This window comes from Balaenoptera musculus, chromosome 12 (assembly GCF_009873245.2).
Source record: "Balaenoptera musculus isolate JJ_BM4_2016_0621 chromosome 12, mBalMus1.pri.v3, whole genome shotgun sequence".
In the NCBI taxonomy this organism is placed as follows: domain Eukaryota; kingdom Metazoa; phylum Chordata; class Mammalia; order Artiodactyla; family Balaenopteridae; genus Balaenoptera; species Balaenoptera musculus.
In genome coordinates, this window is record NC_045796.1 from 1,640,749 (window position 1) to 1,658,226 (window position 17,478).

Consider the following 17,478-nt stretch of genomic DNA (forward strand, 5'->3'; position numbering starts at 1 on the left):
TTTTAATAATTTCAGAATCAAAATACAGCAAGCAGTGGCAGAGAGAAGGAGCACACTTGGCTTATGTAGCTAACTGTGGCTCATGACTGGCTATCCCAGCTATCTGAAGAGTAAAAATGAAGTTTCCCATAAGTTCTTTTCAGGGGCAAAGCAAAAAGAATATTTGAAAAATTCTTTAACATTTAACCGTCTCCAGAAAAAAAGCTTGTTATCTGTCAAGATACTGACAAAACGTAGCATCATTTATCTGAAATAGCCGAGTCAAATAATGATAGTAGCAATACACCAGAAGTATTTTGCTATTGAATATTCTATAATCTTCTTCCAAGAATGAAATGGGGAACATATTTAAAACATACTTAACATATTTGAAAGTCTTAACAGCACATACTGAGAAAAGTCTTAGCATACTTAAACGTCCTTTGGAAAGACAACCATAAAGCACACGGCTAATGTTGCACCTTTTTGCTGAGGCCTGAGCAGACCACCACTCTGGGGCCAGCAGCCTCAGTCTGCTCCCTGGGTCCAGGCCAGTCTGAGTTCTCAGCCGAGCTAACCACGGCGAGAGGCGACGGGGGGCGCCCCTGAGGGACAATGATGGGTGCCGGCCCCCACGCCTCTCCCTCCCCCGCCCCTAATGCCAGCACCAGAGGCCCCTACATTCCTGCCTTGGCCGTAGGCCCCCGGGCAGCATGATCCTCTCCCCCACCACCATGCTCTGGCCCCTTGAGAGTCTGTCCCGGTGCAACTAGCCCACTGGCGCCTACTGGGCTCAGCCTTCGGAAAATGAAGCAAAGTCATGGACAGCTTGGTGCCTTTCACCTTCCCTCCAGGGGAGTTTGTTAAATGTCTCTTTTTAAACCAGCTTCGTTACTTATTCTCAGGTATTTCCTCTGACAGGCACGTCCGTAGATCAAGGGGCTTCAGTAGAAGGAACGTGTTCTTCCCTTAAATCCACTTCTGAGCCCACGTGCCAATTCCCCGGGGATTTTTTAAATATTTTTACAGTGGATTCAACCTGTATCACCGTGAACAGGATTGGGTGCGGGCGCCTGGAAGAGTACTTCCCTCCGCCTCCCTTTCAGCATTTGACTCCTGTTTCTCACCACGAACATGTATACTTCCTCTCCTCTAAAACATACCAGAATGCTCACCCCAACTTCATCTCCCCCTTCCCACACGGAAACCCTGTCCCGAGCCAGTGTCCTGACCCCACCTGCCGGTCCCTCTCTCACCTACGAACTGGGCTCTTCTCCCCACCTGTGAGGGTCTCTGCCCACGCCACACCTGCCCCAGCTTTCACACCCACCGTGCTCCACTCAACTCCTCCTCCTCTGTGAAACCGCTCCAATTCCGCCCTCGTCTGCGCCTGCCCTGCGTGCTGTCTACACAGCTGGCATTTACTCGTGTGCCAATCTGTGTGGATCTCATGGATTTATCTTAATGATACAAAGACTCTACAATCTTTCCAGGGCAAGGACAGTGGCCACCGTGATTTCAATACACACTTAAAAGACCTGGGTTGAATAAAACTGGGGTCTTTTGACTTCCTATCACTTTTCTCTATTACTGGTTCATATACTATAACCTACCTCAGGAAAAAAAAGTACTTAAGATGTTGGTACATTATTTTTATTTCATCTTAAAAATAGATTCTGACTTCACAGGTTGATATAATATAAAGACAGAAAATGTGTCATTGGGACTAACGGGTGACAGCTGAGGGAAGGGCAAAGAGGTCACGGTGGGCTTGCGGCAGCCGGCAGAGATGCTCCAGGAGCCGTGGGATGATTTCCAAAGGAAATGCTCCCTGCTCCGTCTGGTTCTTGGGGTACTGGTCCCAGAAGGAGTGACTGCCACCTTCTTATGAGGAACAGCAGGCAGAGCTCCATTAGTGACCTCCGACAGCTGCTATGCTAGAGGCTCGTGGCAGCCCTGGAGTCCTCTGCACAGATATGGACCCGGGATGATCCTAACACCGTCCACAGGTGGTCCCAACACAAGCCACGTCTAAGAAGCCCTGACGCGGACACAAGTGGGTCACCCAGCAGGTCACGTGCCCGGCACCTGCCAGGTCCCAACAACCCTAAGGGTCGAATAAACGTTTGCTGAATGAATAAATAATTAACAAAGGGCTTCAGCTCTCATTACCATCACTGATATACATTGACATTTTAACTTGAGAAGTTATTTTAAGGCATAGATTGGATTCGCTGTAGTAATGTATCAAGGAAGTTCATTTTAAGATAGTTACCTGTTTTTCCTGTGCCTTCCCGTTGGGGTAACTTTTCATTTACGGAACCTAAAAGAGGAAAATAAGGGATAAAATTATTCTTGGCTCTCAAATGCTCATCACTAATTGTTACACAAACATTTTATTCCATTTTGATTAATTCACAGGGCTTTGTCACTTTCTAGTTAATTTACACAAGCTACCTAGTGCCCTGGGGTGACTCTGTCATCTGAATCACAAGCCCAAAACTAGGAAATGTAAGATTAGCTCCTATTTCTCTGGTTACCTGGCTTGGGTTGTACATAAGACCCTCTAGGGTACAAAATAGAGCGGTTTCTTCACATTAAAAATATGATACTAACCTTTTTAACATACATCACTAAGTGGGGATAGTTGAGTGAATTAGATTTTTTAAAAACTTTTAAAAAGTAATAAAAAGTTATTCAACTAAAGATAAATAAAAACCCTGGTTTCAGCTGAATTCTGATTTATGGAAAACTGAAGAACCATCTTTTTGTAAGGGGAGTACAGCAAATACGCTAAGGTTAACTGAGTAATTTATAACAAAATTTTAACAATTATATTACACTGAAAGGTTTACATTACAAATAGGAGGCCTTGCTCTGCCTTCCCCATAGACTGAAACCGTTATGGCACCAACATTTTCCTCACTGTTATTACAACTACTCAAAGGAATAAGCAAATTCTGTTCAGCATTAATTTGGAGTTTATCTGCCCATCCAGTTCAGAATATTCCATCCAGGATTCATTTAGAATTCCCCTAGTCATATGCTAGCAAGACTCCACAGCTAGAACATCTCATGAAATAAAACCTGAAATTCATTGCTTGTTTTTTTCAATTTCGAATGTAACATTGAAATACAGACTTGTATTTATACTAAAGATATAAACTTTAGGACATTTTGGAATGTTTATCTTGTCTTGGAAGTATAATGGTTCTATAGCAGGAAATGTACGAGCAGTTCGTTGTAGACACAACCCCGAAGGACGGGGCAGACAGTATAAGGCAGGGATGCTTTTCATCCCTCCAAACGTTGACAGAAATGACATTGAGGGCATGGGTTCCCCTACACTCAGCCCAGGGGTTACAGGAAGGAGCAAGATGCAACAGTAGACACTAGGTGGCCTGAGTGGGGTTCTACAGGAGACACAGCCTGTCCTCCCCACCCCAGCTGCTTGTCTGAAATACCTGAATCATAGGCATCTGGAAATGCAGTTTGGTCAATAGGTAAAAAGGACCAGATTTTCCTGGTGCATCTATTTGCACAGTATTTGAGGTGCTCCCCAAAGCAGCTGTTGGTTATTTCCCAGCTGTGGCTGGTACCATGCAGTGAAATGTCACATGCTTTCCAGGGTCAAAACACAGGACTTTACTTCTGGTGAGAATTCCCAGGGATATAAAGTGAGCTCATTGTGTGGCCTTCTGACAAAGCTTTCAAGATCCTACTTTGCTCGTTTCTCCCTTTGTAGCATCTCTTTACAAATTCAGATTTCTTAAAGGGCTTAAGTTTCTTAGTCATTGGTTTATTTTTATCATGTGTTTCTGCAGAGAGTCAAAAAATGTTTTCTATTTTGACTGGGAAATGACAATATTTCAGTAATATTTCTGAATACGACTATGTAGGTTTTACTCTTCTGAGCTAAATGCAAACATCCCACATAATAATTAGAAGCCCCCCTCCCCAAGAGAGCTTCTCAATTGAATCAAGATAATATTTTGTAACCTAGGGGCTGAAGTCTCCAAGCTGCTGGTTCACGCTCTCATTAGCGGCTGAGGTCTGAAGACAATATTGAGCGAGTATCTACCTGCTCCCTCGGCTCCCTTTCCGTCGCTGAACCAACCAGTGTGTGGCTTGCTCACCAGCCACCACCAATCCAATCTGTGTTCACTTAAATAAATCTGCACGAAATTAATTCCATCTTGTTCCTAAGATGTAGAAATAATTTTAACATAGAACTAAGCATCCCTGGATAACCTGCTCCAAATATATTTTTTTTAATTTTTACTTATTTATTTAAATATTTATTTATTTATTTATTTTTGGCTGTGTTGGGTCTTCGTTTCCGTGCGAGGGCTTTCTCTAGTTGCGGCAAGCGGGGGCCACTCTTCATCGCGGTGCGCGGGCCTCTCACTATCACGGCCTCTCTTGTTGCGGAGCACAGGCTCCAGACGCGCAGGCTCAGTAGTTGTGGCTCACGGGCCCAGCCGCTCCGCGGCATGTGGGATCTTCCCAGACCAGGGCTCGAACCCGTGTCCCCTGCATTGGCAGGCGGATTCTCAACCACTGCACCACCAGGGAAGCCCGCTCCAAATATTTTGCTGCACAGAACTGGGGCGGGGGGGGGGGGGCGGGCAATCCCAACAGGGCACGTACTTCCTCATCCAACTGCCTCTGGACCAGAGCCCCTCCACGCCTTCCCGCCCAGCTTCCCCCGGCTCCCTGTCCTCAAGGACTCGGGAGACAGGCGGGCATCACTCTCCACACAGCAAAGCCGCTGGGCAAAGGAGAATCCAGGAACCCAGAACCACAACGCCACTCTTGTTCTTTCATTACATCTTTCTGGAGGTAAGAATTCGCTGAAGAACTCGCAAGAGTCGGAGCAGGTGAGATTCCAGGATGCAAGTGCAGAAAGGGAGCCTAGACATAGGAGTGTGGATGGCAGTCAACAGCTCTGCAGACCTTGGGCTGGTTGGCTGAACCTTCAGGCAGGAACACTCTGCCCCCCAGATTCCTATTTCAAAGGACACATTTGAATTCCTTCCCTTTGTGAGATCTCATCCCATTTAAACGCTATTTTAAAAGGGTGGCTTTTTTAGCAATTAAGGTGTGCATTTCTGGTGGAGGAAACCACAGAAGGACAATGTGAGGGGACTGGCTACGGTCAAGGGGAAGAATAATGAGCCCTGTGGTCCTGAGTCCTTGGTTCAAATCCAGCTACACTCAGCAACGCCCGCTTGCTGCCAAAACAGCGCCAGGCAGGGTGCAGTGTTTGCTGAAAGGGTTGGTGGTCTAAGATAAGCCCTTTCCACAAGCACTCAACGCACTTTAGAAATGAGTAAGGGGCAGAGGGGCTGCAATGTGCGCAGCCAGAGGAGCCGTGAGAGGGTTTAATGAGGTCAGCTCACTGCAGGCGGCACCTGTTTAGCAAGTAGACTGCTGGTCCTTCAGAGCACAGGTAAACAAGCTGCAGTGATTTACTCCTTTCTGGAATCTCATGTCCAGGAGCAGATTTGCAATGTCACGTGGCTTTGCTTCAGCCAGAGGGAGAGAGAGCGAGATGAGAGGGAGAGAGAGAGAGAAGGGAGGAAGGAAGGAAGGGAGGGAGGGAGGGAGGAAGGGAGAAAGAAAGAGAGAGAGAGAGAAAGAAAGGGAGAGAGAGAGAGAAGGGAGGGAGGGAGGGAGGCAGGGAGGAAGGGAGAAAGAAAGAAAGAAAGAAAGAAAGAGGGAGGGAGGGAGGGGGAGGGAGGAAGGAAGGAAGGAAAGAAAGAAAGAAAGAAGAAAGGGAGAGAGGAAGAAAGGAAGAAAGAGAGAAAAAGAAAAAGAACAAAAAGAAAGGAAGGAAGGAAAGAAAGAAAGGAAGGAAGAAAGAGAGAAAGAAAAAGAAAAAGAGGGAAAGAAAGAAAGGAAGGAAGGGAGAAAGAAGGAAAGAAAGAAAGAGGAAAGAAAGAAAGAAAGAAGGGAGGAAAGAAGGAAAGAAAGGAAGAAAAAAGGAAAGAAGGAAGGAAAGAAGGAATGAAAGAAAGAAAGAAGGAAGAAAGAAGGAAGGAAAGGGAGTAGAAGGGGCAGAGAGGCTACAATCCTCCGTATCTTCTGGATGAGCATTTCTCTTCCTGCTTCTTTGAGCTGGTCGCTAGACTGTTGACCCTGGGCTGAAAGCAGAGGTCCCACAAAGCTCTGCACCTAAACCAGGTCTCACCATCCTTCTGGGCCCTTCCTCCAGGGTAAGGACTTCTGGCTTTTCTCAGGAGCTGTCTGGTTGCTCTGCCTCGGACTTTCTGGTCAGCACCACGTGCGGATGATGTGCATAACCGTGGCGACTGTGTGTTGTGGGAAGAGGGCAGAACGTGGGTGACAGAACGAACATCACTACCTACCAGCTCTGTGCCCTGGGCAGGTGCCCTCACCTGCCCAAAGCTCAGTTTCCTCATCCGTAAAACGGCAGCGTGGGGACCTCCCTCACAGGCTGCAAGAAGCCAGCAGAGAAATCAGCACATAAGAGGCCACAGTGAATTTTCACTGAAAATATTTCAGGACACTCAGGTGTCCGCGTGTTGTTAATTCCTCCTGTAGCCTCTCTCTTCACGTGCGTGTATTTTATAGGTCAAGAGGGTAACAGCCGCTTGCAACAAAGAGTAATACTGTCTCCACTCAAGACCAAATGGTTAAAATGTGCAGGAGACCCGCGTGACCTCGGCCTCTCTGTGGCCACTTTCTTTCATTCATTCATTCATTCATTCATTCATTCAACATGTTCAGCACGAAAAAGTTCCATCTACTTTGGAGTGATAGGCATTAAACAGAAATTATTCAAATAATTCATATCACAACTGTGTACATAGTCTCTACAGTTCCTTCTGTGTGCTGGTCATCATTCTACGAACATCACATACATTAAGTCATCTGATGATGGCAGCAACCCTGAAGTAGGTGCCACTATTATACCCATTAGACAGATGAGGAGACTGAGACCCAGAGAGAGGTGTAACAGCCCAAGGTCACTTGGCCAGTAAGTGGCAGACCCAGGGTCCATGCCTGTGCTTTTAGTCCGCAGGGGAACTAACTTGGTCTGAGAAGTCAGGGCTGGCCTCCCCAAGGAGGTTGGAAGGAGAACCCCCATGAGGCAGAAGGGACAGCAGAGGGGAGCCGAGAGCACAGGCCGGCAGTGAGAGGAGCACAGCAGGTCTTAGAGCAGAGCCAACGTGCAGGCTCCAGATGTCTCTCTGTAAGCACCATGTCTGTGTCCTTCTACACACATCCTCTGTCTGCAAGGACACAGGCAGGCTCTCCTCTCACCTCGGCCTCTGCAGAGACCAGTGCGTGGAGCCCGCGTGTGGAAGGCCTGGGCGTAACCACCTTCTCACATCCAGGCACACCTGCCGAAGCACGACTTCCTCCACCAGACGCCCGAGGGGCTTGGACCAAACGCTCCGACTCAGCTCAGGTGACGTCCGGGCGGTGGGACCGAGCCAGGACCCCAGCAGGCTGGTCAGGCCACTTGGAGGAGAGACGGAGCCAGGCCCTGTGTCTCTCGCCCAGGGATGGCCAGGGGCTGACAGTGGAGACGGGCCACCGCAGGCAGGGGCTCTCGGTCGCCCCTCTGCCCAGAAGCACCGGCGTCCTCACGGGGAAACGTGTCAAAAAAGCGAGACCTCAGGCCTCCCTCCAGACCCATGCAATCAGAAATTCTGGGGTGGGGGGCAGGAATCTGTGCTGTCAGGCCCCTTTGTGGACCAAAATTTGGGCACCAGAGCTCTAAGGAAAAGGGCTTGGCCTGTGCTCTCTGCAGTGATTATTATTATTATTATTGTATTCTTTTTGTTATTATGAACTTGTCTATGTCTCGTCTGTCAAGCCCCAGCGGCTCCCCTAAACCCACCACGATGTCTCCTGTTTTCCTATTTTTATATTTCTGTGGACCCAGAAACCAAACAAAATCGGTTCGTCTCCCCGCAGTGAGCCTCTGCAAAACTGATGGGCTGGAAGAAGGCCCGCCCCGTCCCGAAGGACAGGGGGTGTCACCTTGGGTTTACTCTCCGTGCGTCTTTTTTCTTACCTAGTGATTCCTGGCTGGACGGGCATCAGGCAAAAGGGATGTTCAGACTTCATCCAGTCTGAGCTGAGCACCCTGCCTGACCCACATCTGAGAATCCCCTTCTCAAGATGGTAAGAGAAGAAATCAGTAAATCACAAATCTTGCTTTAAAAAATTGAGAGATTATTTCTGGATTTACTTTCCATCAGTGTCCACGTTAATGTCTCTCTTTTATATTTTTTACTTTAATGTCTGAATGTTAACGTATTTCAGTGGCCAGAGAAAACAAACATCACTATCATTCTTGCAACAGGGTCGTTCACAGTCAATAGTTTCATGAATCTTCCCAACATTTGACCATTGCAGTTGTACATTTAAAAAGGTGCCATAAAAAATTGTTCTGTTTGTTTAAAAAAAATAAGGAAAATACATATACTTGTTTTTTAATGTGGAGACATGGGATACCTCTGGAAGAGATTATCCATTGTTATTTATATAGAGTTATATGTTCTGGGATCATTTACTTCTAAAAGACCTTTTAATTTATGAAGTTTTGTTAAATATTAGAAAATATCAGAGAAAAGCTGTTTATGGCTTAAGTGTGGAAGAGGACAGTTTATAGAGTACCCTTTTAAAGTAATGAAAGATGCGGTTATAAAGTAGCCACCAAATTAAATGTATAATGGAGTACAATAATAGAGCAGATTATAATATAAATCAACTATTATACACCAGAAAGTAACTTTTTCCAGAAAGGAAAACTAAAAACACCAACATGTTGCCCATCAGGTAAATAAATAATTCAAAAGAAGTCCAAACTGAAAAGGAAAAGACAGACAGACAGACAGCTGTGGCTCTGGGCGCAGACATGCCCCAGCACCACCGCCGAGGGAAAATCTGCCTCCTGGCTGGTGCTGGTCAGACGGGGTCATCAGAGGTCCTTAATGCTGATTCTCAAACAGGCTTCTAAGTCTTGTTTAGCACAGTAACAGCACCTCGTGGTCTTTTCCTTGAATATTTGACTTAATTTTTTAAAAATCTTTCAGTGTCAATTAAACACCTTCTGAAATTTCCACAATCTGGAACTTTTATCAGAAATTTTACATGTCCCATGTTGGCTGTATCAAATTACTATCTTTTCTCATCATGGATGTAAAATTAATTTCCTCAGTACTTCAAAAATCGTCATAACAGTAGGTGTTAGACAGTAATATAATGTATATTTTTTTCTAAAAAATCACTTCCTTAGAGAAGTTTGCAGTGAAGGCTAGCAGCAAAGTCAACCCCTCCCCCGGGGCTCACCTCCATCTGAAATGCGGCTCCGTTCAATGCATTTTCTACGTCTTGTTACAGTTGTTTCTTTCACATTTCCTCACCAATAGGTATTCAAATGTTTTATTTTAACAAGTATCGTTTTCAGGAAGAGAATTGTTAAGCCTGAAGAAAAAGCCATTTTGATCGCTCTGATCTGTAACCTTTCCCATCAAGCAAAGGACTCTGAATGTGTATTTGAATAATTCTCATCAAGAGGTACTTCAGAGGCACAGCTGTGTTGTTGATTTCAATATTTGGGAATTCAGTTGTTCTGGATGTTTCTTTCAAGTTCCTCAGCTATGGAGGGCCCTTAACTTATTACCAGGGAAATTCATTGGTTGAAAAAAACAGCTTCTCTTTATAAAGTGAAAATTTTCAGAAATCATAAGGATATTCATACAAACATGGAGTTCTACCATTTCAGGCAGAGGCCAAAACTTTAGGCATGGTAGTAGGAAAATGCAAAGATCATAGTTCAATTAATGTAAATAACATATAGAAAAGTTATTCAATCTAATCCAGGTTTCTCTGTCATTTATAACCAGGTCTTCCAAAACCCAAATTTAGAAGTTGGTCCGAGAAGCTGTCATCAGAATGCATATGAGCTGAGTAAACTCCCAGAAACGACCACTGACTTGCTCATTCCTGCAAAGCTTTCCATCGTTAAAATCAAAGAGTAGATCGTATTCTACACTTTGAGAAGGAACTCCTCAAACACTTGATGTGGCCATGGCCGGATGAACAAGATTTCCACTCCTTCCCCGGAAACACTGTCCCTACAACTGGCCTTGGTTTAAAGAGGGGTGCAGGGCGGTGCGGGCAGAATCTCAAGCCGCAGTTATGGGTGTTTCTCGTCTCTTCTATAACCCGAGGTCTGTAGCTTACTTCAAACGCATACCTCAAGCTGAGTTACATATGAAGATTCTTTGGATATTGTAATATTAAGAGTTCCTGCATGTAGGCTCGGCTTACAATGTCTTCGACTGCTTTGTACTCACGCCAGGAATAAACTCTTGGCTAGGGTGCACGGGAACAGAGGGAGATGAGATTAAAACCCCGAAGCCATTTCCAAATAATCGAGAATGGGCCAGCTACAGAAATCCTCCCTCGGAAAAAAGTCCTTTGTTTTTAAGCTCTCCTCCCGCCCCCAGCAATGTCAGTCTTCAAATCTTTAGAAAGAAGAACAAGAGAAAATCCCTACAGAATAAATATAGATCAGCTGTGCCCGGATGGAGACCCGCGGCCCCGGCCCCTCAGCAGCAAGAAAGACGGAGGGAAGACCCAGTGGGCTGCCTGGCACTGCCTTGACCGTCCTGAGCATGCCTGGTGTGAGTGAAGCCCCGCAGCAGACCCGGGCTCTAGACCAGCAGGGCTGGGGGTATAATCTCCAGGAGCGCCTGCTGTCAGGCAGGGCAGGGCTGGGAGTGAGTTTGGATTTAGCTCAAAGAGCAGCTGTTTGGTCCTGAACACATCTCAGGGCACCATGCTGCTGCTTCCCCAGAAGAGGGAAAGCCCTTCCCGCCCCTGCTCACCTCCCCACCTGACTTGGTAAGGGGAAGAGCAGACCCAGGGCCCCTTGAGACCAAGCAGTGGAAGGAGCCAGTTCTGCCCCTCTTCTTTGGGAAGTGTCTCCTCCAGACGCCTCCCCGCGTTCTTGGACGGTGAGTCGCCCCTCTCTGGGGGCCCGCGGCTTCCGCACTGAACTCCCAGATCCTCGACGGGTGTGTCCAGCTGTGGGCGCCTGGCCTGGCGAAGGTTCGGTAAGTGCTGCTGGTGGAGATGGTCGTGAACGAGAAACGACGGGTGGGTTTCTAGGGAGGGAAGGGGGAGCCTCCACGGGGACGAGCGTCACGGGGCCTCGCCACTACCGCCCACTGAAGGGACGCCTCGGATGCCGTTCCCAGGGTCCTCACCGCGTGGGAACGATCCCGTCACCAGGAAGCAGGTGCCAACAAGGGCCAAAGGGGCCGATTTCTCCCCCGAAGCTCCCTGCCCCCTAAGGCTTGAGCTCCACTGAGAGTCACGAGTCCGAGTCCGTGGCCGGAAGGAGAGACAAGGCAGGTCCTCCCCTTGTTGTGAAAATCTGTGCGATTACCTGTCAGCGCCCGAGCAGCGGTGGTCCAGGAAGTGCGCTGACTTGGTGAAAGCTGATTAAAGCCGGCGGTGGGTTCCAGGGTCACCGAGGAGTCACCGCAGTGGGTGGGCAGTGGCCCTCCTTGTCCTTCAAGCACCTCGCTGGGGCCTGGACAACACGGCCCCGTGGTCATGGAGCTCAGAGCTGGGAGTTACACGTGTTCGAACTCATTATTTCCTATAAATAAGGAACTCAAGGCCCATGAAGTCACGTTATGGTATCTGGCAGAAAATGTGGGCAATGGAGACAAAAGCATAGATTGAAATCCCAACCCCGTCACTTACATGCGCAGGGGCCTCGGGTCAGGCTCTCACCTGTAAATGGAAGGTAAAACCACGTCTACCTCGGGGCGTGACACTGACACACGACAGCCCCGTGAGCGTGAGCCCGGCCACTGTCGCCATGACGTGGGCTCCCAGCCTGCTCTCCCCGCTCGTCCTGCGCATCCCCTGGCAGAGGCTGGGCCTGACACTGGGGTTCCCCGAACCCTCCTGCAGTCTCTTTCCTGCCATCCCTCCCCTGCAGGGAAGGGGCCGTCCTGACCCCACCTCCCCTTCTGCCGCTTCCTAGACATCCAGCACCTTCCCTCTGTCAAAATCCTCGGGAAAGGATGTCAGGTAACTTACGACCTCGGGGAGAATTTAAATCAGTGTGTTACCCCTTCCGTGGGCTTTGCATCTTTAACTTTCTGAATCTGTGAAACATCACCCTCACACATGAAGTGCCTCAACACAAATGGCACAGCCCAGTGACTTATCACCATAGGTCCAGGGAAACAGTGTCCCGGCAGGGGGAGGGGCCCCCAGGCCCAGCCCTCTTTCCCATCTCAGAGTTCTCCCCCTTCCACACCTCACCGCTGTCCTTAGAGTCTGACCACTGAAGCCGAGTTTTGTCTGGTTTTTGAACTTTAAATGGGCTGCGGTGTTCCGGGCTCCGGCCCCCTCACCCGGACACACTCACCAGAGCCGCGTTTCGCCGCAGCAGCTCCTGTGTTCTCGCCGTTCGTGTCCTACCCGAGGGCCAGGCAAGCACGTGATCTCTCCCTCCGACACCAGTGGACGCTCGCTGGTTTCCAGGATCTGGTCATCACTACCAGCGCGCCATGCACACTCTCTCACACGCCTCCCGCTACAAAGCGGGCCCCTGTCTGCTCGTCCTGCGCCCCGTCTGCAGAGGCGAGCTGATGGCACGTCGGGGCCCCCCGGGGTTCACCGCTGCTGCCCCTCCCCTGGGGGTCAGGGGGTCTCCCTGGGAGGCTGGTTTGCATTTCCCTGCTACCCATGAGCACAAGCACCTTTTCCTATGTGCGCTGGTCCCTAGGATTTCCTCATTTGTAAAATGCCGCCTGTTCAAGACTTTTGTCTGTTTCTGCTAGATGGCCTTCATTATCCCATTCTTATTGATCCATAGGAATTTGGTGATTTGGTTAATGGCTTTAAAACACATGACTGTGAAATAAAAGAATCCTTCCCTTTGAAGGTCTTTCTGGGAGGAGTGGGTGGAGGGACGTGGATGCTGGGGCCCCGTCTGTTCCACTGAAATCAGCCGTGAGTGGACGTCCCCCGCCCTCCCCAGGGGCTGCTGCAACGTGTGTCTGCACCAGTTCATAATAAACACACACATGCATTCTAAGTGACCGTTATTGTTTATTGCTAAGTTTTAATATCTTTTTCTGATTTTCAAATTTCTATAGAATGTGCTTATACGGTAAGCTCCATGCGAACTCCAGGGCCAAAGACTACTGTTGACTGCTGACATTTACCCAGTTGTAATAAACTAGATGGAAATCACTCCCAGGCTCTACAGAGAGTGGACAAAGCTATCAGCCCCAGCAGGTGTCAGCCAGGGTCCCAGGGAAGGGAGGAGGATGCCCCTGGGGGTTTGCAGATGGAAACTGACCGGCTGACATACACATTATTAACCACAATCTCTCACAAAGTGATGCTCATTACCGCACTTGCAAGTGATTGGGGAGGATGTGTCAATATCCGGGAAGAGGTTATGTTACATTGTGCAAAAGTCTATCATAAACTCTGTGTGTGCGGCACTGAGTCCTCCCAACACTCTCCCTTAAATACCAAGATTCTCTGAACAACCCCCTGCAGCGCACAGTTTCCACACGTGTTCCGAGCACAGGCACCTGCTCTCCCCCACCCATATCTCTGCAGAATAAAAGCATGAATACAGCTGGGGATTCATAGAATTTTCCCATAACCCTGGCCAAGCTGCAAAACCAAGCCACGGGGGTGGAAAGGGAGGCACTCCTACAGGGAGCTCCGTCTCCGGCCTGGGAGGAAGCCTGCCCTGCCCACATCACAAGTGTCCTCAGAGACACGCCCTCCCCGCCCCCGCTGGCATTTTCCATGCAATAAACACCAGATTCTAAGCAAAAGGGAAGAATACTCCTTCTTCCATAACCCATCACTTGAAACAAAAAAAATCCACATGGGCAGTGAAAACAATGGAGCATTTCTATACAGCAAAAATTGCTGCTACCTGGTTGGAAAAAATAATGTGAGTGAACAGTACAGTGGTTTGATCCTAGAAACGAAGTGTTTGTTACAGGGAAGTTATAAGAAATCCAGCCAACTTTGCTCATGGTTTTCTAAGAAAGTTCTTTCAGACACTACTTAATTTCTCAAAAGGTGTCACTAAAATCACGGAAACGGGTATCTCCTCTGCTGTCTCCTTCGTAAAATAAGGCTGGGCTTGACTCAAAATGCTGTTACTTGGTTGAAATGGAATAAGCATTTGCAAGTAACTTTCAGAGTGAGGGACACACACAGAGGCCAACTCCTTATGCTAATTTTTTTCTCTTTCATTTACTCCACGAGTTTGTAAAAGAATTATTAAGTGCAAATGTAAGTTCACTAAAAATATATTTACAGCAATATTTAGATCTTGGATGACAAAACAGTTTTAAAAATAAGTATATTTTAATTCCACATTATGCACATCCCCTGGCTTTTAAGTGATGACCAGTCACTTAAAATATAAGGTTTTGTGTTACTGTTAATTACGTACGTCATCATTCTGAAGCAGTTATGAGTTCTGACCTGTGCCTTGGCTCCTGGTATAAATGTCTGAATCATGAACAGAATTTCTAATTATAAGATGCCTGGTCTTGAAACAGAAAAGGAGTCTAAAAGTAAACTGTAAATACACGTTTCAATATTTTACATGAAAATTCAGGAAGATGTTTTGTATTGTTACATAACAGTATGTTTTTCCCTAGTAAGCTTAATCTAGTAATTGTGACACAAATATCATGAAATTTCTTCATAAATGGTCTGATAGGTCTCCCTCACCAATTAATCAAAACTCAAGCTGCAGACCATTTTCAAATAAAAATGATCTGAATCTTTTATAACATTTTTGGTAAAATATTAATGGAAAACAGACCATTTTATAGATTATTCTCCTGCCAATATTATTACCTTCAGTACATGAAGCCCTCTTATGAGTAATAAAACAACACAAATAAACCATCTGGAAAGGGATCTGTGACGAATGATCCACTTTTTCTTTGCAAACATATACATACAAACACAGAAATGTTCGCTTTTCTCGGCCAATGAAAGCATTTGGTCATTTCCACTGATGACCACGGTCCTTGTGGTTATTTCTAAAAATTAAGAGTCCCGAATTGCCATAACCTACCGTGGTTCAGACCCAGCTCCTCCATTCCTAAGCTCTCTTAAAAACAAAGTTTTCATAATACTTTGGGATTTGTCCAGTGACTCAAATCCATTCCCAACATTCCTCATAATTCCACCTAAACTGAATTTCTTTTCAGTTATGAGCAAACATTGGTAAGATGATCAGAAAGCAGCCAATAATGTCAGTAGCAGTTTCACCTCGTAAATTCAATTGGACCTACCGGGACACCTGGGCGTCTTGTGGGCCACGGCGGTGCCGCTGATGGGCCTCCCGTTGGGTGTGACGCACCAGCAGTACCCCGTGTAGCTGTGGCACTGGACCTGCAGGAGGGACGGGATGGGACGGGGCAGTCAGTGTGAGTGGCGCCCGCCCTCCGCGAGGCCCCCTCCACCACCTGCAGCCCAGCCTCATTTCCAACGCAGGTCCCGGAGGCCCGGTGCTTCCTGAGTCCTCGCGTTTGAACACCCGGAAAACAACCTGTAATGCTCTGGAACCTGGGAGCTTAGGGACGCAAGGGACCAGAGGCGTTTACAGTGAACGCCGGTGGGCGCCAGCCCGTAACTGTTCAGTATCTAATCCTTCATCTTTGCGATGGGGCCCGAGCCCGCATCTTATAAGAGGGAAACCCAGGCACCAAGGAGTCAGGATCGACAGGAGACTGCGGTCCGGCTGCGGCGGGATGTCCCGTCACGGCCCCAGCTCCCCACCACCACCAGCCAGCCAGCGTGGACACCACCCATGGCTCCAGCTTCTCTCTCTCTCTCTCTCCTTCCTGAGTCTTTCAAAGGTCAAATGATTGTTGTAAAAATACATAGAGTTCACATGATTATTGGATGGCTCACAGCAGATCCTGTCTTGTGTGTGGTATTTTTTTCCTACCAAAAGCTATGTCAGTCAGCATAGTACTTCAGGAATTTGTTTCCCTTAATAAGAAATCATAGTACTGACAATAACAATATTGACCCACTCCAGGTAGAACACTGGGGGATTAGACGCCGCCATTGACTAACGAGGTGACCCCAGAAGCTGGATGTGACCTTGGCGTGTTCTCCTCCACAACTAACGCTGAACTGGAGCCGGAGCCTCAGCCGTGAGCCGGCCTGGAGGAAGCTGTGCCGTCCATTTCCCAGCAGTGAGGGTGGACAGCGCGGCCATGACAGGGGCACCTGCACCGGGGAGGGGCTCGCCCTGTTTACGACAGTGACCCCCTCGGGAGGAACCACTCTGAGACAGAAAGGAAGACCCCCGCCCCGGGAGAGGCCCACCGCCCCCTCCGCGGGCTGCACACCTGGCTGTAGGTGCCGTCGTCGTTGCACTCAGGGATGAACACCTGCTGCAGCTCCTTCCGGGCCTGCTCCTGGGTGTACTTCCTCTCGGCCACACACCTGGACACGTCTGCGGGGAGGCACAGGGCGAAGGCGGCAGTCAGGCCGCGGGATGCACGGCAGAGGTGCCGCGCGGGGGGCTGGGGCCGGGGGGGCCTGGCGTGGGGGGCGCTGCCCGGCGGGCACCCGGCCGCTGAGCGGGATCCCTGTGGGGAGGCCAGGCCTCGGCAGGAAGCGCGGGAAGGGACGCTCGCCCACGTCCAGTGAATGAGGAAGCCGAGGCTCTGAAAGGCCACTCGGCTTGTCCCTGGTGAAGTGTCGACTCTGCTTCCCAGACAGTGCAAGACGGGCAGTGGCCCCGCCGGTCACAGACAGACTCTCGGATCCTAGGGGGTCCATCGGAGCACAGGGGCCAGGCCACGTGCCAAGTGGGGACCGGGTCTAGGAGCCACAGTGAAACTCAGCCCAAAGGCACTGCCCTGGAGGGAGGCGGGGCGGGCGGGCAGCCTTGAGGCACGTGGCTTCCTGCCCTCGGCTGCGGCCCAGGGGACCCGTCCCATCTGTGGTCCACCCGGCAGCCTCTTTCCTCTGCATCTGAGTTTCTTAGGATGTCAGAGTGATACCAGGCTCCCGCGCTTCTCACCTCAAGTGGAAAGTCCAACAATAAATCAGATTAAAGGGTCAAATATCTTTATCAGTCCTCGCACCAAGTGAGCACAAATTTCCACATATTCACATGAAAATACTACAACGTGATGATTTGATACAAAGCACGATGTTCCTACCGTTCCTTAGGAAGATATCCCCTGGGACACCATAAACTAGTAGAAAAGGAAAAGACTGAAACAGTCAAGCACATCTAACCCAGCTCTGGATGTCAGGAATGAGGAAACAGACACCAAGACCCACCATGGAGACCTGCGACGGTGGGAAGGCAGGGCCCGGGAGCCGCCGGACCTGCGCTGGTGGGAAGGCAGGGCCTGGGAGCCGCTGGCCTGCTCCACCTGAACTGGTACCAGAGCCTGTTCACTCCTGGTG

The 17,478-nt window shown here is 48.7% G+C and overlaps 1 protein-coding gene across 2 annotated transcripts in view; it reads right to left on the reverse strand.

Moving 5' to 3' along the window:
• Nucleotides 1-17,478, reverse strand: part of SMOC2 (SPARC related modular calcium binding 2) — a 155,736-nt gene that overhangs the window by 83,125 nt on the left and 55,133 nt on the right. For both annotated transcript variants that reach the window (XM_036872202.1, XM_036872201.1), the window contains exons 3-5: nucleotides 16,404-16,510; nucleotides 15,336-15,435; nucleotides 2,255-2,302 (exon numbers count right to left, since the gene is read on the reverse strand). In XM_036872202.1, the coding sequence (XP_036728097.1) occupies nucleotides 2,255-2,302; nucleotides 15,336-15,435; nucleotides 16,404-16,510 (255 nt within the window). The remainder of the gene's footprint in view (nucleotides 1-2,254; nucleotides 2,303-15,335; nucleotides 15,436-16,403; nucleotides 16,511-17,478) is intronic.